General features: G+C 42.3%; 1 protein-coding gene across 13 annotated transcripts in view; it reads right to left on the reverse strand.

The window, feature by feature from the left end:
* SNX10 (sorting nexin 10) overlaps window positions 1–27,936 on the reverse strand; it is an 83,087-nt gene that overhangs the window by 11,471 nt on the left and 43,680 nt on the right. For 12 of the 13 annotated variants that reach the window (XM_055293602.2, XM_055293603.2, XM_063609010.1 and 9 more), the window contains 2 exons: window positions 16,326–16,372; window positions 1,451–1,537 (listed from right to left, as the gene is read on the reverse strand). In XM_055293602.2, the coding sequence (XP_055149577.1) occupies window positions 1,451–1,537; window positions 16,326–16,349 (111 nt within the window). In that variant the 5' untranslated portion in view covers window positions 16,350–16,372. Of the gene's footprint in view, window positions 1–1,450; window positions 1,538–8,659; window positions 8,788–16,325; window positions 16,373–27,936 lie in introns of those variants that run through there. The other variant, XM_055293606.2, reaches the window with a different exon arrangement.

The raw sequence follows: 27,936 nt of genomic DNA on the forward strand, positions 1-27,936 counted from the left end.
ATTGGCATTTCAAAAAAGTGCCAGGACACCATCAAATAGTATTTGTGGAACCCATCATTTCTGGCTCCAGATGGAGATTTCTGAATTTACATCAGGCTATTTATAGAGCAGAGCAGAATCTATACTTTCATTAACTCCTGGGAATAATTAAATTTCATGCCTATCATGAAGTGAGTGATAAGGACACACATTTTTTTTAGAGAAAGTTAGAAGGCAACTAAAAATATTTCATTTTACTTCAAATGCTTATTCTTATACAGTCATAAGTTTCCACACAGAATGCAAGTCTAGTGTGAGATTATAAGTAAAACCAAACAGAATCAAAATACATGGAATATGGCTTTACAACACAATCAAAAAAGCAGTTCTGAGTTTTTCTTTTATTTTCGAAGTTGGGGAAACTTCAAAGAAAAAAGAGAAGAAAGGAGAATTTAAAAAAAGAAAAGTTCTACGGCTGGTGTCTGGGTGTCCAATACACCAAGTTAGCTATTTACAATGGGAAGATTAAATAATGGCTAAATTTTACTCCACTTGTGCTATGAAGTCACGGATACAATCTGGGTCAATTTCTGTGCTCCCCAATTGAACTAATTTAGTTTGTATCTGATATGCATCTGATTTAGATGCAAAAAGTATTATCCTCAAAATCGGGGCCAATAAACTATAGCCTGAGGGCCAAATCTGGTCTGACACCTGTCTTTGCACATAAAGTTTTATTGGAATACAATTATGCTCATTCATTTATGCACTGTCTGTGGCTGCTTTTCACCTGCAACAGCAGAAATGAGTAGTCTCGACAGAAACTGTATGGCCCACAAACTGAAGATATTTACTACCTTTACAGAGAAGTTTGCTTACCCTTGTTTAAGATGGTCACAGAAGGCCACACACCACACAACATTGTTCAAGAGATTGTGATACAGTAGGATCCACGCAAGGCACATCATTTCTAGTTGCTTACTCATTACATTAATTACTCAGATTCTAGACAAATTAATCACAATAATTGCACATATCCATTTCCCATCTTCTGATTCTATATATAAAACACCACACATCTCTTTTCCAAAGAACTCTATATCCTCTCAAACTTGAAGGTTATCAGGCATTATATTATCCAGAAATATGCTACAGCAGATCATGAGAAATGCCATTAATGAGCTATAAGTACTCTTTACCCATGCATTTTAGATGCATGCACATCTTCAAATGTGAAGGCAATAAACATTAAAATATTAATATTAACAAAGGAACAATAAGGGATTCAAATAAGTAATTTTTCAGCTTTAGGAACCATCTTACTAGTTCATGTAAGATAAAAGCATTAGTTGTAATCATTCAAATTCAGTTCTTTGAATGAGAAAAACTTTTACAAGTGTCAACTTTATCCCATAAAATGTATCCCATAAAAGTCCCTCAAAATTACTATTTCTACTGACTACATACTTACATGAATACATATCTCATAGTCAATGTAAGAATGCCAGAAGTCCTCCTTCTGAATCCTAGGATCTCGAACCCAGACACTTACAAATTCCTGTAATGGCATAATAAACAAAGAAATATTCTTCAGAACTGCAAGTAGGACTGGAAAGAACTGAGCAAACGACTGCGCTAAAACAAAACTGAAATGAGCTTTAACCAATGTGGTACTTGTAATCCTTTAAAAAACAAGAAGTAAAGTTAATGAATCAGGCACCACGAGCAAATCTAGAAAACACTTTTGCCACATAATGGAATTTTTCAGATAATGCAAAACTGAGGTGGGAGCACTTCTGGGTAGTTTTACTGGTTATCTGCAGACAAAGTATACTGTAAAACTGATTTTTAATTTTTAATCTTAAATAATTGGTTCAGGTTTTTTTCAAATTTAAAAAGTGATCATTTCTTGCTTTCTTCATCTCTCTAAACTGAAACAATGGGTCCTTCTGGGTAAGTTGCTTCCTAGGACACAAATAAGAAAGGCACCAGGCCAAGCATGGCGGCTCACACCTGTAATCCCAGCACTTTGGGAGGATCTCTTGAGCCCAGGAGTTTGAGACCAGCCTAAGCAACATGGCGAAACCCCATCTCTACAAAAATACAAAATTAGCCAGGCGCGGTGGTGCATGCCTGTAGTCCCAGCTACTCAGGAGGCTGAGGAGAGTGGATCACTTGAGCCCAGGAGGTGGAGGCTACAGTGAGCCTTGAGTGTGCCACTGCACTCCAGCCTGGGCAAAAGAGCGAGACCCTGTATCAAAAGAAGAAAAAGAAAAGATACCAAAGCTCATGGGAAAAGTAAGCAAAGAGGGTTGAAGTTGACTTTGTGCATGCATCCCAGCCACATGAGAATAAGCAATAATAACTTATTAATAGAAAGAGGAACACCTTCTTTTACATAATACTTTTTTTTTTTTTTTTTTTTTTTTGAGACGGAGTCTTGCTCTTTCACCCAGGCTGGAGTGCAGTGGCGCAATCTCGGCTCACTGCAAGCTCCGCCTCCCGGGTTCACGCCATTCTCCTGCCTCAGCCTCTCCGAGTAGCTGGGACTACAGGCGCCCACCACCACGCCCGGCTAATTTTTTGTATTTTTTAGTAGAGACGGGGTTTCACCGTGGTCTCGATCTCCTGACCTTGTGATCCGCCCGCCTCGGCCTCCCAAAGTGCTGGGATTACAAGCGTGAGCCACTGCGCCCGGCCAATACTTTTCTATTTTTAAAATACATTTCCCCTACGTTAAATCATTTCATCTTCATAATATCTTTGTGTTATACACAGAAGTTAGGGATATTAAAAATAATATACAGTAGATAATTTTGTTCTTTTATAAAGATAGTAAGAATAGAAAACCTGGGGTAAAATTTAAAACAATAGGCCGGGCGCAGTGGCTTACGCCTGTAATCCCAGCACTTTGGGAGGCTGAGGCAGGCAGATCACAAGGTCAAGAGATTGAGCCCATCCTGGCCAACATGGTGAAACACCGTCTCTACTAAAACTACAAAAATTAGCTGGGCGTGGTAGCGTGTGCCTGTAGTCCCAGCTACTTGTGAGGCTGAGGCAGGAAAATTGCTTGAACTCAGGAAGTGCTGGTTGCAGTGAGCCGAGATCGCATCACTGCACTCCAGCCTGGCGACAGAACAAGTCTCCATCTCAAAAAAAAAAAAAAAAAAAAATTAAAACAATACTTTTTAACAGGTGCTCTTTACTAAATAGATTTAGTTTAAAAATTTGAAAAGGTACAGCAAAAAAGTATCATGTTTCACGTAAGTTTTTAAGTATAACTTATTTACTCAGTGATCATAAACTTGCTGAGTTTGATTTTAAATATTACAGCTTTTTGATAAGACTGGGAGTCCAAGGCTGGAATTCAGGCATTTCTTATTGCTTGTTGGGGCACATCTGAGAGGCAGGCTATGAACGCTTGAGAGCAGAAGAAAAAGAGAGATCGGGGGCTTTCTGGACAAAGCACCTCCACTGAGTCACGCAGATAATTAAATGAGACTCTTCATCACAGAGGATTTTTTTTTTAATCAAAAAAATACACCACACTCTGAAAATAACTTTTGCCCCTATCAAGTTTCACCTTCTAGGGCAACACGTTGTCCTTGCACTGGAGACTTCTGTCCCACTGCTTGTCTTCAGTAGACAGAGGTTATGAATTACTGTTCCAAAAAGTTTTATTTTAAAATATTTTCATTGTGTATTTTTAAAATCATTTAGGGGACAGAATAAGAACAAGATAGGCAAGGCTCACACCTGTAATCCCAGCACTTTGGGAGGCTGAGGCAGGTGGGTCACCTGAGGTCAGGTGTTCGAGACCAGCCTGGCCAACATAGTGAAACCCCGCCTCTACTAAAAATACAAAAATTAGCTGGGCATGGTGGTGGGCGCCTGTAATCTCAGCTACTCAGGAGGCTGAGGCAGGAGAATTGCTGGAACCCAGGAGGCAGAGGTTGCAGCAAGATCACACCATCGCACTCCAGCCCGGGCCAACAACAGCAAGACTTGGTAAAAAAAAAAAAAAAAAAAAAAAAAAAAAACACACACAAGATAACACTATAGTGATGCTCTTTGGCCATTATTTCTTTTCTTTTTTCTGTTTTTTGAGATAGGGTCTCACTCTGTCATCCAGACTGGAGTGCAGTGGTACGATCTCAGCTCACTGCAGCCTCAAACTCCAGGGCTAAGATGATCCTCCTACCTTAGCCGACCCTGCCCCCAGTAGCTGGACTACAGGCGGGTGCCACCATGCCCAGCTAATTTTTTAATTTTTTGTAGAGACGGGGTCTTGCTATGTTGCCCAGGCTGATTCTGAACTCCTAGGCTCAAGCAACACTCCTGCCTCAGCCTCCCAAAGTGCTGGGATTATAGGCATGAGCCACTGTGCCCTGGCCATTATTTCTTCTTCTCTTATTTCTTTATTTTTTCATGCGCATTAAGAGACAACCGTCATTTCTTAAAAGCATATTCTAAATTATAAGAGGGATTAAAAAACCATTTTTAAACCAAATATCCATAATATCCCCTAATCACAGTGTGATAAAGCAGATTCTGCCCAGGGATGGAAACAAGCAAAAATCCAGGTACTCTGCTCTTGATCTATGCTTTTCACCTCCATCTCTTGTCACTGTGTATGTGTGTGTGTCTCTTAAACTTTTAAATGCACACTCAAAATTAATTGCAGCACTAAGACTCCACATATTGTTTCAATCCTGAAAATCTTTAATTTGGTTGGAGTGCTAAATATCACTATTCTCTTGTGGATGGCAAACTTCTTCCCTCTCTGCATCCTGAAACGTTTCTGTGCCTGAGAGCCATCCCAGGCTGCTGTTCTTTGCACGCTATTGCAATTCTAGGGTGACCTCATCTAAACACATTCAACCCCCTTGCATGAGCTGATGGTCCCCACCCAAAGCTCCATCCCAGTGCAGGCACCTCTCCCATGGATCCAGCCTCTAGCCTGATCCACCTAGAAGTCCCTTGAGCACGTCGTGTCCATACCCTTCCCACAGCATCGTGCTCCCCTTCTCAGTGAAGAGCATCTCCCACCAACCCCAGCTAGAAACCCAGTTCTCCCAGACCCCTCTGTTTGACTCATTCCCCAAATCCACACAGACCAAGTCCTTCATAGTCATTCTTCTTGGAACCACTGACAACTATTCCCTCTGCTATTGCCTTGGTTCAAGGACCTCTTGCCCAACATTAATTCAAGAACTGCTAATTTATCTCTGGGCCCATATCCAGTGCATTCCCCACATGAAGACAAGAATGGCTCCAAAACACGTATCTGATGATGTTGCTTTGCTGCTGAAAATCCTTCAAAGGCTGCCCCATAACCTTCAAGTTCAGACTCCTCAGCTAGCACAATACAGCCTTTCATGATTTTCACTCTGCTTATCTTCAAAGGCTAAGCGTAGGTCCCCATAAGCAACATGCCATTTCACACTTCCATGCCTTTAACTAAGCTGTTCTCTCTGCCTGGATTGCTAGGCCACCCTACTGCCTTTTTTTTTTTTTTTATCTTCTCTTTTCTTTTACTATTTTTTGCCAACTCCAATTCATTTTTCAAATGCAACTCGGTCACCACTTTTTCTGGGAACCCTTCTCAGATTCACCCAGTACGACTTATTTGACCCTCCTCTGAGCCCCTAACGTCTCTGGGATTGCCTTGGGCATAGTCCCTACTCACCACGCCCTACTGTGCTGTATTGTAATTCCCTGTAGGCCTCCTCTAGCAGACGCTAAACTCCTGTAGGGGAGCTTAGGCTGTCTTGTAAGACTTGAATGCCTCCTACATCCAATGCCTTCCATTAGTATCATTTAATGAATAAATAAATGCCTGCAGGAATAAACAAACTGCCTTCAAGAAAGGAAAATCAAACTTCATTTGAAATTAAAACCTCATCTACTTGGGTTCTTGGGCTCCATGAATTAATGATAAGTTATTTAGCAGCTGGTCTAAAGTTTATCTTAATTTAACAAACCCCTTCCTCTAAGGATGTGCCAATTAACAGCATAAGGATACAAGAGCAATGTTTAAGATCTGGGAGAACAAACTGTTTTCTAGCACCCTAAAGAACTCCAGAAGCACCTATTTACATAGAAATACTTGAAAATCCTTCTGATAGCTTCAATAACTTAGTCCCCTAAGACTTGTACCAGGCAACAATTTGTTAGCCTAGTTGGAGTTAAAATATGTACTTGAAAGTAATAAAAGTACATTTATTTTAAAATATTCTATAATTCACATGGGTCTCTTCCTCCCCCACTCTGCAATTAGTAGGAATTAGTGAAGTTTCCCCATACTCTCAGCTACAAATAGCACACCCAGGAAGCCAAGGTTCACCTCTAATCTCTTAATTAGACACATCCGTCACGACACTGCCCGCCATCCTTCAAAGGAATGTTGACAGGCTGTCAGCCACAGAGGACGGTTCCACAGCCCCTTACCTAGAATCATATGGATTTCCTAGGAAAATTGCTTCAGCAGCTGTAGTTAGTCAATTTAATAACCTTATTAAACACTTTAATGACTTCTTGGGCCTAATGACTATATGTAGTATGAAAAAGCCAGGCAGAGTGGAATTAAAAATTTAATTCCCTAACTGTCTAACTGTTAGGGACTAACTGTTCCTGCTGTTCTCCATGTGAAAACAGACTTCTAAAGAAAGACTCCTAGACTCTTTGAAGATCTAATTCCTGTGTTATCCTATAATAATCAGCCTTTGATTTCAATGTTCCCTGTTTTTCCCCCATCCCCACACCCCAGGTTTGACCATTATCCACTTCTACCCTTTTTTCTCCTTAGCCCTTAAGTGAGATGAAACTAATAATAAAAATAACTGTATTGTATTATACCAGGGCACTTGACATGTGGCAGGCATTGTACTGTTTCACAAATGTTTTCTTCAATCTTTACAACAACCCTCAGAGCTCAGTATATTCTCATCCTACTTTACAGATTTTTTAAATGAGGCTTCTAAAGCTTAAGCAACTGGCCCAAAGTCAAATGACCAGTCTGAGCTAAGTTTCAAACTCAGATCTGCCTTGTTCCAAAGACTGTACTCTCAAACATGTTCTATCTAGTGATTCTTTTACTAATAATAAATATTAGGCAATTTCTAATTCATTGTAATTGTATTGTTTTGGAGGGGGAAGTTTTTTCTGCTTTTATTAGCTAAAATGCCAGTTCAGACAACATGCTAGTCTCAAACTCTGTCCTTCTGGCTTCTTAAAGCTTTGTATTTCATTTTTGTATTTCTAGCACCAAGCATGGTACTAGCACATAGTAAGTGCATATTAAATGTTTCAGAATTAACCAACTGATTGACAAGTAAGATTTTTTAAAAGGCAGAGGTCTTCTATGCTGAAAATCTAAGATGCTATCAAAAGGAATCAAAGTAGAGACACACTGTGTTCATAAATTGGAAGACCCCACATAGTAAAGAGAGAAATTCTCCCCAAATTGATCTGTAGGTTTAACACAATTCCTATAAAAAATCTCAGCAAGATTTTTTTGAAGACATAGATGGGCTTATTCTAAAATTTATATGGAAAGGGAAATGTCTTAGAATAGCCAAAAAATTTTTGAAAAAGAATAAAGTGGGAGGAAGCCTTCTTCCCAATGTTAAGGCTACAGTAGCAAGACAATGGAGTCCTAGAGAGGGATAGACACAGTAGATCAATGAAAGAGAACAGAAAGCCCAGAAAGAGACCTACACAAATATGCCCACCTGATTTTTGACAAAGGTGCAAAAACAATTCAAAGGAGAAGGAAAAGCCTCTCAACAAATTGTTATGGAACAACTGGACATCCACAGGCCAAGAGATGAACCTCAACCTAAAGCGGGCACCTTATACAAAAATCAACACTAACCAAACCACAGATGTAAATGTCAAACACAAAATATCAGAGAAAACTTTTAGAAAAACTTTTAGAAAAAAAAAATCAAAGAAAATCTTTCGGCCTAGGACTAGGAGAAGAGTTCTTAAACTTATCTCGAAAGGGCAATCCACGTAAGGAAAAAGTGATCAATCAGGCTTCACCAAACTAAAAATCTTTGCTCTGCAAAAGATTCCGTGAATAAGGTTAAAAGGGCAAATTAAAGATTGAAGAAATATTCGCAAATTACACATCCCATAAAGGACTTGAATCTAGAATATATTAAAAAAAAAAAAAAAAAAAAAAAACTATCAGATGGGTGAGGTGGCTCTCTCCTGTAATCCCAGCACTTTGGGAGGCCAAGGTGGGAGGATCACTTGAGCTCAGGAGTTCAATACCAGCCTGGGCAACATGGTGAAACCCCGTCTCTACAAAACATTTAAAAACTAATTAAAAATTAGCTGAGTGTACTGGCTCACACTTGTAGTCCTAGCTACTCAGGAAGCTGAGATGGGAGGATTGCTTGAGCCTGGCGGGTGGGTGGTAGGTTGCAGTGAGCTGAGATCAGACCACTGCACTCCAGCCTCAACGAGAGACCCCGTCTCAAAACACTCATTCACTCACTCTAAAAACTCAATATTTAAAAAATAGAATTCAATTAGAAAACAGGCAAAAGACATGAAGAGACATTTCACCCAAATAGGGCATACAGATGGCAAACAAGCACGTAGAAAGATGTTCGACATCATTAACCACTAGTGAAATACAATTAACCCCACAATGATATATCATACATACCTATTACAGTTTCCAGGGGGATTACCACTATTTTTTATTTTAGCCATTGTGATAGGTTTGTTTTTTAAAATTTTCCATCATAGCTTAGTTTGAATCTTTGTAGCACAGTAAAGATGAGTAGGTGTTAACTGTAAAAATATTTACTTAGATTACAGAAAGATCACAAAAGACGAAAGCTAATAAAGCAGAATGTCTAGGTGTTAAGTGAATACTAATTTTCATAGCTTTGATGAGAATTCTCTATCATAAAAATGTAAACTTGTCTCAGTTTGTTCCTCTTTCTTGGGACATTATTTTCCTATTTCAAAGTAGTGTTTTACATGTTCATGTATTTACACTGGGGACTCATTCATTCACTTAAAATATATTGTGCCACAACAGTGCGCTAGGTACTTTTCCATATAATGATTATAGAATTTACCAGTGTGGGCTGGGCGTGGTGGCTTACACCTGTAATCCCAGCACTTTGGGAGGCCAAGGCAGGCGGATTACCTGAGGTCAGGAGTTTGAGACCAGCCTAGCCAACATGGTGGAACCCCGTCTCTGCTAAAAATACAAAAATTAGCCAGGTGTGGTGGCACACACTTGTAATCCCAGCTACTCGGGAGGCTGAGGCAGGAGAATTGCTTGAGTCTGGGAGGCAGAGGTTGCAGTGAGCCAAGATCATGCCACTGCACTCCAGCCTGGCCGACAGACCAAGACTCTGTCTCAAAAAAAAAAAAAAAAAAGCATTTGCCAGTGTGTTAATCACCAGAGTGCTATTCAGGACCCCCATATAACAATCTCACAACTAAAATCTAGTACATGTCATATACTATATTCTTTACAAATAACAAAATCGAAGGGCAAAAGGAATATATCATGCAACCTTCCTTTAGTTCCTAATTAACAGCTGTAACAAATAACAGACGTATGACTAGGGATATTACTTGCTACTTTACAGCATAGAGTATGTTTAAATACCATCCTCTGGTGGTACTGAATGATGATTTTTTGAAAAGCTTTTATTACTTCAGGATAAACAACTGTGGATGAGATTTAGCTAGACCTGCCTTTTATATGACTTATAATAGTTCACAATGTTGCAAGTTTCTTTACACAAGTAGTATCCCAAATCAGCGAGTTACCTTTTTGGATCTTGTAACACATTAGAAAAAGTGCAGAAAAAAAAACCTCCTCTTCTGCAATAAGAAATAATTGGCATCCACAAGGATGCAATCAGCAAAATCTAGAATGTGAAAACCTCCATAAGGCAAAAGATGCAATTTCTTCCACAAATAAATTGCAAAAGGGGGAAAAGAGAGAATTAAAGACTTTAAACAATGTATCAACCAAATGCAACGTGTGGTCCTTATCTGAATCCTAATTAAATAGAGAATTAGAACAACCAAGTATATAATTTTTTTCAAAATAATCAAGGTAATTTGCACATTGAATATTTGATGATATGAAGGAATTGTTTAATTATTTAACATGTGATAATGTGGTTCATTTTTTAAAAAGGTTGTTAGAAATGCATACTGAAATATTTACAGATGAAATTATATAATGTCTAGAATTTGTTTCCAAATAATTGACTGTGGTAGCAGGAGGAAATAGCTGGGGTGGGGATATAGCTCAGCTATGAGTTAATAATGAGTTAGTAAATTGCTGAAGCTGGTTGGTAGGTACATATATGGGGGTTCATTATATTATCATCTCTACCTTGTGTATTTTTTTGTTTTGGGGGTTGAAGAGGCAAGGTCTCACTCCATTGCATAGGGTGAAATGCAGTGGCTATTGATGATCGCTCACTGCAGCCTCGAACTCCTGGGCTCAAGTGATCCTGCCTTGGCCAAGTAGCTGGAATTACATGCATGCACCAACACACCCAGCTTTATGCAATTTTTTAACACGAACAGGAGCATAACCTACATTTATAAATACTATTTTGTTTATTGGTTTATTCACTGTACAACCTTTCAGGATCTTTTCATGTGAGCATATATATGTCAATGCTATTTGTTTTAAAATAAACCTTTTATTTTAAACAGTTTTAGATATAGAGAAATTATGAAGATAGTACAGAGTGGTCCTACATATCCCACACCCAGCTTCCTCTATTATTAACATTTTATATTAGCATGCTGCATTTGTAACAATTCATTAACCAATATTGACATGTTATTATTAACTGAAGTCCATACTTTATTAAGATTGCTGGTCGGGCCTGGTGGCTCACACCTGTAATCCCAGCACTTTGGGAGGCCGAGGCGGGCGGATCACGAGGTCAGGAGATCTAGACTATCCTGGCTAACACGGTGAAACCCTGCCTCTACTAAAAATACAAAAAATTAGCCAGGCGTGGTGGCAGGCACCTGTAGTCCCAGCTACTTGGGAGGCTGAGGCAGGAGAATGGTGTGAATCCGGGAGGTGGAGCTTGCAGTGAGTCGAGATCACGCCACTGCACTCCAGCCTGCGCAACAGAGCGAGACTCGGTCTCCAAAAAAAAAAAAAAAAAAAAAAAAGATTGCTTTAGTTTTCACCTAATGTCATTCATCTGTTGTTCCAGGATCCCACCCGAGATACATTATATTTAGTCATTGTGTTTCCTTGGGCTCCTCTTGGCTGTGACAGCTTCTCAGGCGTTCCTTGTTTTTCATGACCTTGACACTTTGAGGAGCCCTGGTAGGTATTTTGCAGATTTGTCTGATGTTTGCCTCATGATTGGTGTTATAGGTTTTTGGAAGGAAGGCTATCTATTTCAGAGGGTAAAGTGCCATTTTTATCACTTCCAGGTGATATCACTTCCACATGCTAGTAACGTAACACCACTGTGGGTGTTAACAGTGATCACCTGGCTGAGGAAGTGTTTGTCAGCTTTCTCCACTGTAAAGTTATTCTTTTTTCATTTCTTAACAATGTGAAGATTCAAATTTATGTTTACTAATTATTTTTCTAAGCCACTTCTAATTTAATCAGAGCTGGTGAAGTATTTCTTGAAATGTGTTAGAACACTAAGCTGGAAGAGTGAGATATTAAACTATAAATTCTGTATGATCTCAATTTTCTAAAAATGACATATATATGTATAGAAAAAGACTAGAAAGAAATAGCTCAAAGTTTTATTTTTTCCTGTATACTTTTCCAAAAATGTTCTGCAGTGAACAATTATTTTAAAATCTGGAAGAAGTGTTAAGAAAAAAAAAAAAAAGGAAGGAAGAGCTTTCTCTGGGACAGGCTCAGAAAAAAATATCAGTCCTCACAGTAACTGTAACACAAATGTAGTGCTCAGAATGATAGCAGCCTTCTCTGAAACCTGGTGTGTATGTGTGAAGACAATATTCCCAGCTGCTTTTCGTTGCTTACAGAAGACTGTAAATTGCCTCTTATAGAAACTTAACTATTTTTTCAAACAGGAACTCTTAATAATGAGTATAACAGAGACTGAGAAAAATGGAGGGAGGGAGGGTGGGAGGGGAAAAACGGAGGAAGAAGAAAGGAGGGAGAGAGGAACAACAAATTTAGGTTTTGGGGAGTGAGAAAATGTTTTGTCTTGTTGCTTCCCATCAAAGTACCAGCATCACAGGATCCTAGAAAATATTATTTATTTGTTAATGATATTCATCAGTTCCAGCCCAGTCAGTTTCCAGTCAGTTTCCCAATATCAAAAGCATGCTTTCTTAGAGCAAGTCCAAAATATTACCATGGGTCAGCATAAGCATATCTTGGACATATTAATATTAACCTTAGGGGCTGCTCATCCAAAATGGCAACACATCCCTCCCTGCCGGCTATCCCCATAGTGCCCCATCTCCTCCCTCAGTGGTGGGGTCCTCATGGTTTGTGCAACTCTCTGGGGCCCACTTCGGCCTGCCCTACTCAGGATATTCCCTGCCAAGGAAGTGATGGATGTATCATCGCTAAGGTGTCAATAACTGGTAGTTGCCTAGAAGCTGCTGTTATACCTAGTATGAAGTATGTGCATTTGGGAAGGAGAAAGGCACTTATCCTAAAGGGATAAATCTCTAAAAGTAGAATGCAGCCATCATGATCCAGGAGAGCAGGGGAGATATGCACGCATGCACACATACATTCAAAAGGGGTTTCAGCCCACACTTCAGGTCACATCACACAGGGAGGAACAGTCTAGTTACATCAAGTGAGCCCTGTGCCAAGGAAAGAGTCCAGTGCCCTTACAGAGGAGGGAGCAGGTGCTTGGGCAAGAATGTCTGACTCCATGAAAGGGACTGTGTGCAGCTGAAGCAAATGCTCACTCATACACCCCACAAGATGAGTTCAGCAAGGCTGAGGCAAGCATCCTGAGTAGTGCAGAAAAATCAAACAGCTCACTCTGGACATTCGAATATAAAAAGAATAAAAATGCCTAGCTCCACAAAAGACACTGTCTGAAATGCGCTTCCTGTCACAGCCACCTGCCTTTCCATTTGGAGTCTGGGTTCTGTCTCATTAAACAGAAGAGTTGATTCAGTTGGGTCCATCTAATTATTCTTATTAAAATAACCATAATATTTTAATTGTAAATTAAAGTTGCATGCATGAATGAATCTGAATTCATTTTAATTTCACAATGGCCCAATGCCAAGGCCTTTTTATGGAGAAGATCCATCAGCTCGGATACTGCTCTCCTGGGAATTCAAACCAATGTGCAAATGGAACATGTTTAACTAACAAGGGAAATTCTCACTCCCTTTTCTCCTCTTTCTAGATTTATTACAGTCATAAAGCTGTTTTAACAAGAGAGACTACATTTGATTCCTCACCCCCAAAATGTAAAAAAAAAAACAAAAAAAAAAATTACTAAATTTTAAGGTCAGTACTACCATTTAGATAGAACCAAGATGTCACTCCCAGGCTGTATGAATCTTGTTACGAGGATGGTAAATAAATCTCAATTCACGTGCCAACCTCATGATTAATTAGTAATGTTTGCTGTGGGTACTGAGAAAAAAGTGCTTCCATACTCAGTGTACCCTTGGTCTAGATTCCAAAACAATCAGTCATACTGCATTTGGTCCTTACATATTCAATTAGGTGGAACCTGAATTACTTTCCACTAAACAACCAGACACTAGGATACTGAAAGGCTTGACCTAAACCTTCTCTATTTCTAACTGGCATTGACTACAGGGTGCTGCTGAGGAGCTGATTAGATAAAAATATCTTTTATAGTTAAAGGTTTAGAAAGCTTCTTCTTGACTTCTAAGCTGATGCCTGAAGGATAAGTAGAAGTTAGCCAGTAAACACAGTACGAAGGCTAGGGGAAGAGATTATTCCAGGCAGTGGAAAAAAACATCTGTAAAAGTCCATGGGGGTCAGAGTGCATGGAGCATTCAAGGCTCTAAAGTAAGCTCTGAAATAAGGAACAAGAAGTGCACTGGAGTGGTAGGTGGGGCACAGGAAAGAAGTCTGGAGAAAGAAGGTTTGGATCCTGCAGAGTGCTAGAGACCACGTGCAGGTGTTTTGACTTTGTTCTAAGAGCAACGGATTTGAAGCCAGGCGATCATTCTAGCTACATCAAGTGACTCTGCACACTGTCACACATGGGTGCTGGGAGGATAACTCTGCCCACGGCTCCTTTGGGAGGATGACCAGAAGCTCTGCCCTTGGACCCCACCTGACTGCCCATGCGTCCAGCTCTTGCTTTGGCTGGTTCTCGTTTGCATTCTTTCTCTATAACAAGCAGCATCTGTGAGGATAACAGCTCTGAGTTCTGTGAGTTTTTCTTGTGAATTATTAAACTTGAAGGTGGTTCAGGAAAACCCCAAACTTGCAATTGGTGTTGGAGACGAGGGCAGTCCTGTAGGAACTATGCCCTTAACCTTGCAGTTTCATTAACTTCATGGGCGGGTATTTCCCGGAACAAGCAGCTTGGTCACAGTATTACTTAAAACGAGATGGAAAAAAGCAAGCCTGGTATAGGTATTGTGTAAGGTCACCTCTAGGGGTGGAAGTGAGGGGGACTGACTGGAAAGGGGCACACGGTACCTTCTGGGGAGCCAGAAACATCTATACTTTGATCTGAGTGGTAGTTACAGAGGTATATAAAAATCCATTTAGGCCATGCTCAGTGGCTCATGTCTGCAATCCCAGCTCTTTGGGAGGCTGAGGCAGGAGGATTGCTTGAAGCCAGAAGTTTGAGACCAATCTAGGCAACAAAGAGAGACCCTGTCTCTATTAAAATAAAAAGACAAAAATCCATTGAGCTACATACGTAAGATTGGAACACTTTATGCATTTTACTATACATATTATAGCCCGATTTTTTTGTGTTTTTTGTGGGTTTTTTCTGAGACATAGTCTCGCTTTGTCACCCAGGCTGGAGTGCAGTGGCGTGATCTCAGCCCACTGCAACCTCCACCTCCCAGGTTCAAGAGATTCTTGTGCCTCAGCCTCCCAAGTAGCTGGAACTATAGACGCGTGCCACTATGCCCAGCTAATTTTGGTATTTTTAGTAAAGATGGGGTTTCCCCATGTTGGACAGGCTGGTCTCGAACTCCTGACCTCAAGTAATCCAACCACTTCGGTCTCCCAAAGTGCTGGGATTACAGGCGTGAGTCATGGTGCCCGGCCAATTATTTTGGTTTTTGGTTTCAGACAGGGTCTTGCTCTGCTGCCAGGGCTGAAGTGTGGTGGCGTACTCTTGGCTCACTGCAACCTCTGGCTCCCAGGCTCAAGCGATCCTCCCACCTCAGCCTCCCGAGTACGTAGGACCACAGGCACAGGGGCCACCATGCCCGTCTAGCCCAATTTTTAAAAGTTAAAAAACAAACCAAAACACTGCCTTTGAAAATGGGGAAGCCCAGCCTAGAGTTAAGGGATGCAAGTAAGGCTGGACTGCTGAGAAGAACCTGAAGCCAAAGATAGGGCTGAAATTAAAGATGTGAGAGCTAGCAAAGGACTTTCTGCAAAGGTTCTCTGAAATAAATTGTTTGGTGCTTTCAACTTGGGCAGGGTGAGCTGGGACCATGTGACTGTGTGAATGTGTGACTCGTGTGTATGTGTGTGCACGTGTGTGTGTGCGCGCACTCCCTAGACAGGCCCCTGTGCTGCTTCTCCACTTCATCAGCCTCACCAAGTGATGATGTGCACTGCACCACAGCAGGCAGGGCAATGGGTACTGCCAAAAGAGGGACACTCAGCCGGGGCTCGAATGAGGGCTGTCCTATGCTCCTCCCGGTCAGGGCAGGGGGCGGGCATGGAGTTCTAGGAAGCCAGGCTGCAGACAGAAGGGCCAGTTTTGCCTGTGTTGTATGAAACCAAGCCCAGGCAAGAAGTGGGGCAAACCTGAAACTAATGGCAGAAATTCCCCTGGGCTGCTACCTGAAGGAAGGAGAATTCAGGGATGAGTCAATGGAGTGGAAAAGCAGGAAGGCAGACTGGATGGATACTGCTCCAAGCCAAGGGATGGGAGGCAGAGCCTGGGAGAATTCTGAGTCACAAGCTGTGGGTGGGAATGTGCTCCACAGCTGAGTCACTGGAACCCAAAATGAAGGCCATGCAGGTACCAATGGTGGGAGTGGAGGAGCAGGTACAGGAGGGTGGGCCTTTGGTCTTTCATGAAACCTCCTCTAGCAACCCATGGGTTTATGGTTCGCGAATGAAGAACTAACCCGTGTGAACCAAAATATGTGGGTTATTTATTTTTGGATTTGTGATGACATACCTCTTTCTGTTGTTCCGGAAACATCTTCAGCACAGGACACGATCAATCTGAAAAATAAGATATCCACACTGGGTGATTTGGAACATCCAAACTGGAGTGGATATACCACTCATGGCCTCCCACCCAAATCCCCTGACAGAGCCCCCCCCGCCCCACAGTCCCTGACATGTGAGCCTCGGCTCCTCCCATGCTGCCCTCTCCTGCTGGCAGGACCAAGGTGAACATCAGTCCACACCAGGGGTGAGGACTCTGGACCCCAACAAGTCCAAGGCAGCTGGACGATGACAGACCTTCAAACTGCAAGGCCAGCCAGTCAGGCTGGGGTTGGAGCCTTAGTGAACTGGGGAGGAAGCTGGAGATGCCGGGGAGCAGAAGCCATGTGCGGGGGGGGATGCTGGCTGGAAAAGACGCGCAGAGAGATCCACCACCAGAGGCAGCCCTGAGGCTTTTACCGGAAACTCAAACCTTCTGGGATCAGGCCCTTCCTGTGACATTTAAATTACTCCAGAGGTCACATAAGAGATGGTGTGGCCCTCAGCAGGGGAAAGGCAGGACCTTGACTCTGGCCTTCTGAGCAGTGCAGCCAGCCTGTTGTCTGATTCCAGGCCCTGCATGTCTCTGGGACTGTCAATTGTTCTTTAAACCCACTTGGTACGTAAGCTCATTAGATTTAACACCTGCTCCCTACCAAAAACAAAAAGCAAATTTAAATTCCCTGCCTATATCCACACATATGTATTCTTACAACTGAGGGTGACTGTGACTGCAGGTCTACTATTTGCCTTCACTTTGGTAATATCAGTATGTGTCTGAGCCCACTTTCTGGGTCCATATTATCCCCCACACGTATTCCCAGAGTCTCTATACTCATGTCACTGGCACCATAGGGAACACAGGGAAGCAGGAACACAAGCTCCGCCTCCAGGGCCGTGTGGAGGTACAAACGAGAAACCCCACAGGGCCTCTGGAAGCGGCGAGCGAGCTGCATCCGGGCAGCAGCAGGAAGCTTTCCAAGAGGAAGGGCGTCCCTCTCCCCTGGAGCAGTCAGAGGACCCATGGAGAGGGAAGGGGAGAGCAGGGGATCTCAGTGTTCAAGGAAAAAAAGCAAGACCTCCAGGGGAGCGGAGGAGCAACAACAACACCCACAGAGCCTGGTGAAAAGCGTGCCCTATGGTCCAGAGATCGTGACCAGGCCAGATCAGCTGGGGGACAGGGTTCTCAGAGGGTGTAGTGGGGTGGAATTGTGGCTGCCATAAAGATATGTCCATGTCCCGATCCACAGAACCTGTGAATGTGACTTTATCTGAAAAAAGCGTCTTTGGAGATATAATTAAGAATCTCAAGATAAGATCATCCTGGATGACTGGAGTGAACCCTAAATCTGATGGCAAGTGCCCATATAAGAGAAAGAGAGGAGAACACAGAGAAGAACATGTGAAGACAAAGATGGAGGAGGGGGAGGGATGCAGCCCCCAGCCACGGAGCCCCTGGGGCTGGAAGAAGCAAGGCGGGATTCTCCCCTAGGGCCTCTGCAGGGGAGCACGGCTCTGCCGCCCCCTGGATTTTGGACTTCCAGCATCCCAAATTGTAAGAGAATAAATTTCTGCTGTTCTAAATATCAAGTTTGTGGTAATTTATTGCTGCAGCTATAAGAAGCTAGTCAAGAGGGGACCAGTCGAGATTAGGTTGGAAAGACAGACTGGGGTTGGAACTGGAGATTCTGTTCAGTCACTCTTTGTGGAGCTCCTGCTAATGTGCCGTGAGCTGAGGTGCAAACAAGACACATGGTGGAGTATACAGCAGGCTCAGAGCTTTGGAGACGACTTCCTAATTATAACGTGGAAATGATAGGAAAGGATACCGTGTGATAGGAATGGAAAAACACACAACAGGGATAAACCTGGAGGACATAGGCCAAATGAAATAAGCCAGTCACAAAAAGACAGACACTGTATGATTCCACTTGTATGAAGTACCAAGAATAGTCACATTCAGAGGCAGAGGCTAGGTGCGGTGGCTCACGCCTCTAATCCCAGCACTTTGGGAGGCCAAGGCAAGCAGATCACCTGAGGTCAGGAGTTTGAGACCAGCCTGGCCAACAGGGCAAAACCCCATCTCTACCAAAAACAAAAACTTATCCGGGTGTGGTGGCACGCCCGTGGTCCCAGCTACTCAGGAGGCTGAGGTAGGAGGATCACTTGAGCCTGGGAAGCAGAAGTTGCAGTGAGCTGAGATTGTGCTACTGCACTCCAGCTTGAGTTAGAGACCCCATCTCAAAAAAAAAAAAAAATTCAGAGACAGAAAGTAGAATGGTGGCTGCCAAGTATGGGAGGGAGAAGGGGTGGGGCAGCTGAGTGGGTACAGAGTTTCAGTTGTGCAAGATGAAAAGAGTTCAGGAGATCAACGGCACAACAAGGTGAACATCCTTCACACCACTGAACTGTATACCTAGAAATGGATCAGATGGTTCATTTTAAGTTGTGGGTTTTTTTACAATTTAAAACAAAATTTTAAAGAATCGAGGGACTAAGTGGGGGTGGAGAGGGTTTACTGAGAAAATGGCACTTCCGATAAGGCCTAAAGGATGGTGTGAGATAGCCAGGAAAGCAAAAGGAAAAAGGCCCTCTACACAGAAGGCCTGGGTCGTGCCAAGGGGAGGAGGCCAGGAGGAGGAGCGGCTCAAGTCCGGTTATCATGGGATTCCTGCACCAGAGCCAAGTTAGCCGGTGGGTTCCACCATCTCAGGATCTGGCCATGCTCCCCGCACACATCACGTGGTCCACATGGCTGAACCTCTGCCCTCATGCTTTCACCCTTTCCAGGCACCAGCAAACTCCCACTCCTCTGCCAGGATTCTGCACAGAAATCACTTCCCAGGCTCTCTGCCCCATTACACAACCGCGTGCTATGCAGTCCCCTGGTGCCATTAACCTCGCTTGCATCATGATATTTAGATACCCTCTGTCTCTCCCATTTGACTGAATTTCTCCAACAGGGCATAGCTGTGTTTCCTTGTGTAATTAAACTTCACAACTGTCCTGTGAGGATTTGAATATCCCCACCTCACAAGTAAGAAAGTGGAAGGTCAGAGGGGTCAAGCTGCCCAAGGTCACACTATGAAAGAGTGCAAGAGCTCAAGTTCCATTGCAACCAAAGCCAGTCTGCTTCCCTAGGGTGGCCTTCCAATGCCACAGGCTGCCTCCATGACTCTGTAATGTGAACAAATGGTTCAAAGTTGGGGTCTTAATTTTCCCCAAAGGGCTTGAGCTTTTCCCAGCCAGGCAGAACTCTGCAGTTCTATCTAATAGGAGTCTGATAACTGGCCACCTTAAGATGCTACAGACCAAGTCCAACTATGAAGTAGGAAACTGGCCCCGGGGGCTCACACCTGTAATCTCAGCACTTTGGGAGGCTGAGGCGGGCAGATTGCTTAGGAGTTCAAGACCAGCCTGGATAACATGGCGAAACCCTGTCTCTACAAAAAATACAAAAATTAGCTGGGCATGGTAGCATGCACCTGTGGTCCCAACTACTTGGGAGGCTGAGGTGGGAGGACTGCTTGAGCCCGGGAGGTCAAGGCTGTGGTGACCCATGATCATGCCACTGCACTCTAGCCTAGGTTACAGTGAGACCCTGTCTCAAAATAAAAAAGTAAAAGAAAATAGGAAACTTGGAAAAGTTGAAAGCAGTTTCAACCAGTTGTTCCAAAACATCACAGTGAACTATCATGGTCAATCTCTAATACCGTAAATCTGTACAGTGAAAATGGTGGCAGGCAGGGGGAGATCATTTCATTTTCTAAGCTCTATACACTTCCATATTGTCTGAACTTTTCTAGTAACACATTAATTTTAAACATTTTAAAGTAATAATTATTTTAAATACAGTAAATAGCATAATGCTCTCAGAATAAATAGTAATTTTAACACAAATTATTTTTATTTCATGTAAAATAAATAGCAAAATCAAATGTATTAAGAGATGCTACCTTTATAACACAAGAGAAAGTATCATTTGGTACTAGACCTTGCCATGGCATTTACAGGTAGGGAGAAGGAAATTCAATGACAGCACAATTATATGGTTTGAGATAAAAGGTCAACTGTCTATAATGTAGTAAACCAAAGTTGCCAATCAGAAATTGCTCCCTGAGGCCAGACGCAGTGACTCATGCCTGTAATCCCAACACTTTGGGAGGCCTAAGCAGCCAGATCACCTGAGGTCAGGAGTTTGAGACCAGCCTGGCAAACATGGTGAAACCCCGTCTCTACTAAAAATACAAAAATCAGCCGGGTGTGGTGGCACATGCCTGTAATCCCAGCTACTTGGGAGGCTGAGGTAGGAGAATCACTTGAACTTGGGAGGTGCAGGTTGCAGTGAGCCAAGATCATGCCACTGCACTCCAGCCTGGGCAACAAGAGCGAGACTGCATCTAAAAAAAAAAAAAAAAAAAGGAAGAAGAAGAAAGGAAAGAAGGAAAGAGAAAGAGAAAGAAGAGAAACAGAGAAAGGGAGGAATAAAAGGAAGGAAGGAAGGAAGGAGAGCGAAAAAGAAAGAAAAAGAAATTGCTCCCTGACAAAACTATGCCCTTTAGGTGAGCTGGAAAATTTTAGATTATAGATTTCCAAACTCCCCAGGCTACCTTATGTGTCTGTCATAATAATGCACATAGAAAGCTGGGTGTGGTGGCTCACGCCTGTAATCCCAGCACTTTGGGAGGCTGAAGCTGGTAGATCATTTGAGGTCAGGAGTTCAAGACCAGCCTGACCAATATGGTGAAACCCTGTGTCTACTGAAAATACCAAAATTAGCCGGGCATGGTGGTATACACAGCTACTTGGGAGGCTGAGACAGGAGAACTGCTTGAACCCGGGAAGCCAAGGTTGAAGCCAAGGTTGAAGCCAAGGTTGCAGTCAGCCAAGATCACACGACTGCACTCCAGCCTGGACAACAGAGCGAAACTCCATTTCAAAAAAAAAAAAAAAATGCACAGAGAATTCTTGTCTCACTGAAAGATTGTTATGCCAAGTATGGATATCTGCCTCCCGGTGACCTCTGCGAGGCTGTCTCTAGAGTATTCTCTCTCTCTTCCACCAATGAAGAACCCTCATCACACCTGGATGGCCACCCATTCTCCTTCTCTCTTACCTTCATTGTAAGAATTATTATTTTTATTTTATTTCATTTTTTTAGAGACAGGGTCTCATTGTCACCCAGGCTAGAATGCAGTGGCACAATTATAGCTCACTGTTGCCTCAGATTCCTAGGCTCAAGTGATCCTCCCACCTCAGCCTCCCTAGCAGCCGAGACTATAGGAACAAGCCACCAAGCCTGACTAATTTCTTAAATTTTTGTAGAGATGGGATATCCCTATGTTGCCCAGGCTGGTCTCAAACTCCTGGCCTCAAGCCAACCTCCTGCCTCAGCCTCCCAAAGTGCTCGATAACAGGTGTGAGTCATCACACCCAGCCCATTCCAAGAATTATTAAATCTCACAATCAAGCTGGGCGTGGCTTGGTTTCCATATTGTTTGAATTTTTCGTTTTAAAACAAAAAATCAGCCAGGGATGGTGGTGCATACCTCTAGTCCTAACTACTCAGGAGGCTGAGGTGGGAGGATCCCTTCAGCCCAGGAGGTTAGGCTGCAGTGAGCTATTTGCACCACTACACTCCAGCCGAGCGAGACTCTGTCTCTAAAATAAACAAATGAAAAAAGATAAAATCTCACAACCATATCAAACAACAGGAATGATTTCTCAAACCTGCTGGTGACATTACAGCTGGATATACACAGGCAGCAGACACATGGGTTATCCCCTTCCTGGGAAACATGGCAGTCCTGAAGACTCATCTGAGAGACTCATGTATCTCTTCACAACCCCACTGCCCTGAGAGCATGGTACACAGATCTGCCCAAACTGAAAACTCAAGGAGAAAGTTTCCTCTATTTTCTACCTTGGAATACTTTTTCTATAAAATGCAAAATATCTATGAAGCAAAGATAAAATTCTATAAAGCACCACTCGGCAATCTTTTTCTGTAGAGGGTCAGATAGTAAATATTTGAGGTTTTGTAGGCCACAGGGTCTCTGCACCTTCTACTCAAGTCTGCAGTGCATAGTGAAAAGGCACTCACAGATGCCTAACTGAATGAACATGGTTGGGTTCCAGTTAAACTTTATCTACAAAAACTGGTGGCAGTAGTTTGCAGACCCCTACTACAGAGCAAGCCATTACTGTGCCTTCAATACTTATATACTATACCTTAATACCTTTCTGAGGTCAACAGGCCAAAACATTGGCAATGCTAGGCTTGGTCTATATGCCTATGGGAGATCTCACTGACAAACTACTGACCAAAAGTTTGTGGACTATATATGTGAGGAGTGAGAAAGGATCACATATTTTTTCAAATGATGAAATAAAGAATAACAAGTACAGTTTATACCATTATTTAAAATAAAAATGGCAAAGACTTTTTCTAAATCTTTAGATCAGGTGCTCCCTGATTCATGAATCACTAATAAAAGCCAATTTAATTTTTAAGCAAAATTTTTTGTAACTTTTTCTTTTGACAAGATCAAAGTCTCAGAACCAACTGTTTATTTAAAAAAAAAAAAAAAAAGATCGGCCAGGTGGGGTGGCTCACGCCTGTAATCTCAGCACTTTGGGAGGCCAAGGCAGGTGGATCACAAGGTCAGGAGTTCGAAACCCCAGCCTGGCCAATATGGTGAAACCCCGTCTCTAATAAAAATAGAAAAATTAGCCAGGCATGGTGGCAGGCACCTGTAATCCCAGCTACCCTGTAATCCCAGCTACTCGGGAGGCTGAGGCAGGAGAATCACTTAAACCTGGGAGGCAGAGGTTAGAGTGAGCTGAGATCGTGCCACTGCACTCCAACCTGGGTGACAGAGTGAGACTCTGTCAAAAAAAAAAAAAAAAAGATCAAGCTCAACGACAACAAAGAAAACTACCTTTACCCTAAATGCCTGACTTCCACTGTGCAACGTGGCATGTAAGAAAATTGCACTTGAACCCCATAAATTTATACAAATAAAAAATCCAATTTAAAAAATATGCAAGACCAGGCACATGCCTGTAATCCCAGCACTTTGGGATGCTGAGGTGGGAGGATCACTCGAGCTCAAAGTTTGAGACCCGTCTGGGCAGCATGGCAAAATCCTGAAACCACCTTTGCAAAATTATAACTGAGGAAATTATGACAGTGAAAGAAATCAGACCTAACAGACTCCATCTTGCTTCTAACCCTTAAGATGTCGTTATTCATTCCTGGGCATAAGCTGAACTAACTTTGGGAAGAAATTCAATTCATGGTTTGACTCTGAAACAAAACTGATAACAGCCCTTTCCCGAAAAGACCCCTTTCTTGCCTGGGGTCCAGTCTGCCTTTACAGGACTAACAAATTAGCTACAAGATTAGAAATTACAATTTAGGGGCTATGTAGTCTCTGGCTCCAAGGGTCTGAACCTTCCTAAATTGCTCCTGGGGATAACATTGTTATTGTAAAACCTAAGATCCATGCTTTAGATATTTTGCAGACCCTGCAACTGCACTGGAAGGATCAGCTGGTATGACCCAGAGTGGTAGTCTGGCTCAACCAGTTCTGCCATCCCACCCAGGCATAGAAGACAGCAAGAAAACCTCATTTTGACCCTGCTATGATTCCATCTCCAACCTGACCAATCAGCACTCCCTACTTCCTAAGCTTCTACCCACAAAATTGTCTTTAAAAACTATGATCCGGCCAGGCCCAGTGGCTCACACCTGTAATCCCAGCACTTTGGAGGCTGAGGCGGGCGGATCACGAAGTCAGGAGATCAACACCATCCTGGCTAACACGGTGAAACCCCGTCTCTACTAAAAATACACGGTGAAACCCCATCTCTACTAAAAATACAAAAAATTAGCCAGGTGTGGTGGCGGGTGCCTGTAGTCCCAGCTACTCAGGAGGCTGAGGCAGGAGAATGGCGTGAACCAAGATCACGCCACTGCACTCCAGGCCTGGGCAACAGAGCGAGATGCAGTCTCAAAAAAAAAAAAAACCCACAACAACAACAACTCTCGTCTCCCACACAGTGGGGTCTGCGTAAATTACTCTTTTGCCATTGCAATTCCCATCTTTATAACTTGGCTCTGTCTAGGAAGCGGGCAAGGTGAACTCATTGGGAAGTTACTATCCCACCTCTACAAAGTACACAAAAACTAGCCAGACATGGTGGCACATGCCTGAAGTCCCGGCCACTTGGGAGGCTGGTGTGGTAGGGCTGCTTGAGCCAGGGAGGCAGAGGTTGCAGCAAGCCAAGATCATGACACCGCACTCCAGCCTGGGTGACAGAGTGAGACTCTGTCTCACAAAAAAAAAAAAAAAAAAAAAAAAAAAAAAAAAGTACAAAGGGATTGATAGACATTTCTCCACAGATGATGTGCAAATGGCCAATAAACATATGAAAGCATGCTCAACATCACTAATCCACAATGCGAAATCAACTCACACCCATTAGGATAGCTACATTAGGATAGATCCAAAAAACAAAAAAACAAAAAAGCATTGATGAGGATATGGAGAAATCGGAACCCTTCTGTTGGCAGCAATGTAAAATGGTGCAGCTGCTATAGAAAACAGTATAGCAGTTCCCCAAAAAATTACAGAAAACTACCACATGATCCAGGAATCCCACTTCCAGATATCCATCCAAAAGAGCTGAAAGCAGGCTCTCAAAGAGCTATTTGTGGATCCACATCCACAGCAGTATTATTCACAATAGCCAAGAGGTGGAAGTAACCTAAGTGTCCATCAATGAAATGTAATGGATGAGCAAAATGTGGTCTCTCCATACAATGGGTACCATTCAACCTTAAAAAGGAAGGAAATTCTGCCACATGCTACAAAGGAGGATGAACCTTAAGGACATTATGCTAAATGAAATAATCCAATCATATAAAGACAAATCCTTTATTATTCCACTTACATGAGGTTTTCAAGGAAATTAAATTCATAGAGACAGAGTAGAATGGTGGTTGCCAAGGGCTAGAGGAAAGGGTAAATGGAGCATTTAAGGGGGAAATGGAACATTCTTGTTTACTGATACAGAGTTTCAGTTTTGTGAATGAAAAAGATCTAGAGATTTATTGTACAACAATGTGAATACACTTAATGCTACTGGAGTGTACATTTAAAAAGTGGTAAGATCTATACACTAGTACCATGTGAAAAAATTATAAAAATGGGTAAGATTGCAAATTTCATGTGTTTCTTACCACAATTAAAAATAAAGTTTTTGAAAGAAGGTCAATAATCTACTTAAATGTTTAATCTTGCTATTAACAGAAGTGCAAATAAAAACAAGTACTATATTTTTTTCTTTAAAATTAGAAATTTCTGTAATAATATCCACTGCTGGCAAGCATCATGAGAAATGGGAACTAAATACTGTTGGTAGGAATGTGAGCTATTTCAATATTTCTGAAAGATAATTTGGCCATATATTTCAAAAGCAACAATATAAATTGTTTATATTCTTTAACTCAATAATTTGACCTCTGGGAACTCAACCTAAAAAAATATCAGTGCTACATGTGCAAAATATTTGTACAGGAAAGAAGTTCAAAATGCAGTTTTTTTAAGAAACAATCAAAGAAAATGGAAACCTAAATGTCCATAAGCAGAGCAGAAAAAAATGAATTATGTTCCATCTGCATAACAGACTACCTCATAGCCATTATAAATTTTTATAAAAGAATATTAAATGATCGGGGCTGTTCAAACAGTATTGTCGATTTTTTGTTTGCTGTTATTTTTTGAGACAGTCTCGCTCTGTCACCCAGGCTGGAGTGCAGTGGCACAATCCCAGCTCACTGCAACCTCCGCCTGCTGGGTTCAAGGGATTTTCATGCCTCAGCCTCCCCAGTAGGTGGGACTACAGGCGTGCACACCAAGCTCGGCTAATTTTTTTGTATTTTTAGTAGAGACGGGGTTTCACCATGTTGGCCAGGCTGGTCTTGAACTCCTGACCTCAAGTCATCCATCCACTTCAGCCTCTCAAAGTATTGGGATTACAGGTGTGAGCCACTATGCCCGGCCTCAAACAGTATTATTAAGTGATTTTTTAAAAGCACATTTTTTTTTTTACTTATTTATTTAAGAACTGGAGCTTATGCACAACAAAGTTAAAAATTAACAGTAGTCATTTCTGAGTGGTAGGATTATGACTGATTTTTACTTCCTTTTTTTCTGTATTTCCCCAAAAGATTACAGTGCATTTGTTACTTTTAAAGTTCAAGAACAAAACATGGTTTTTAAAAGAAAGTAAAACCTAACGTGCTCAGTTACTTTTATTATTCCCTCCCCACAAAAAACAAACAGCAATCAAGTTAATTTCACTGTTTCATTTTCTCCCACAATGTTCAGCTATTTTTCTATTTAAATAAAAAAAATCACAGACTCCTTACTTTCATCTCTTAAGAATATTCCATCTGTGAGGTTATTTTAAATTCAATGTTTAGTTCTGTGCCAAGTTTTCCCGTATCTGCTCTCAATACTACCTATGCCCTTGGCTCCGCACTGGACACATCTGTGGTGGTGCCAGGGCCCTCCCAGATTTGCTGGGGAAGAGCCTACCAAGGTCCTGCTCCTAGGGCAGATCTACAGGCAACTGGCTCTCATGACCCTCCCCAGACACAGGAGGGAGGATCAGGGATGGATGTCTGACTCGAAAGAAGCCAGTCCACAGGCTAGAGGGTACCTAGGGCACAGCCTGGCACAAAAAGAAGAAAGGGCTGGGCGATGGCTCCCTCCTGGTACTTGAACCTAGGAAATATTACTACATTTGGTGGTTCTTTAAGAATGGAGGCTGGAAAGTGATGAAAGAGAAACTGCAGAGATAATGACATCATAGCTGGGGTTCTGAAGGACCGGGTTCTTATGTTGTACTCGTGTAACACAAGTATATATGAGCCATGATGTAGATAAAAGATACTAAAGGCCACAGAAATTGGCCACCAGACAAGCTGAATCACAGGAGCCAGCTTCAGCTGCTAAAGTGTGCAGGCCTGCCTGGGGCCACTTTCCCAGTGGCTTCAGTGTCCAGCATTTCTGAGGTTCCCTGTGCACAGTGTCCTTAGCATAAGCACCCCTTTACTCAAGGTGGCTTGAAGGTGACCCCAGTTTGGGCAATCAAAGGAACTCAAACAAAAAGAAAAAGAAATTAGAGCTGCACCAAAACATGAAAGCTGGGCTGAAGGCAGGCAGCCATACACTTTTGGGGAGGGCCCGCAGAGCAAGCAGAACCATCTGCAAACCAGGCCCAAATTGTCTCCCTCAGTCCCAGATTAGAACTAGAAAAGGCAAACCAAGATGGAAAAACAGCAGAATTCTGATATTCAGTTAAAGTTAGAAACACAAATAAAATTGCATTTCAGTTTTTCCACCATTCATCACAAAAGAAAAAAAAGAGGATATGACAGCCACATCTTTTTTTAAAGTTTATTAGCAATCTAAAAAAATACTGGTTCATAGGACATGAATCAAAGAAACCACTAACCTGCTAATCTCTACGACATACAAGTTCCATTTATGGTCATGAACTTTATA

The sequence above is a fragment of the Symphalangus syndactylus genome, chromosome 9 (assembly GCF_028878055.3).
Source record: "Symphalangus syndactylus isolate Jambi chromosome 9, NHGRI_mSymSyn1-v2.1_pri, whole genome shotgun sequence".
Taxonomy (NCBI): Eukaryota; Metazoa; Chordata; class Mammalia; order Primates; family Hylobatidae; genus Symphalangus; species Symphalangus syndactylus.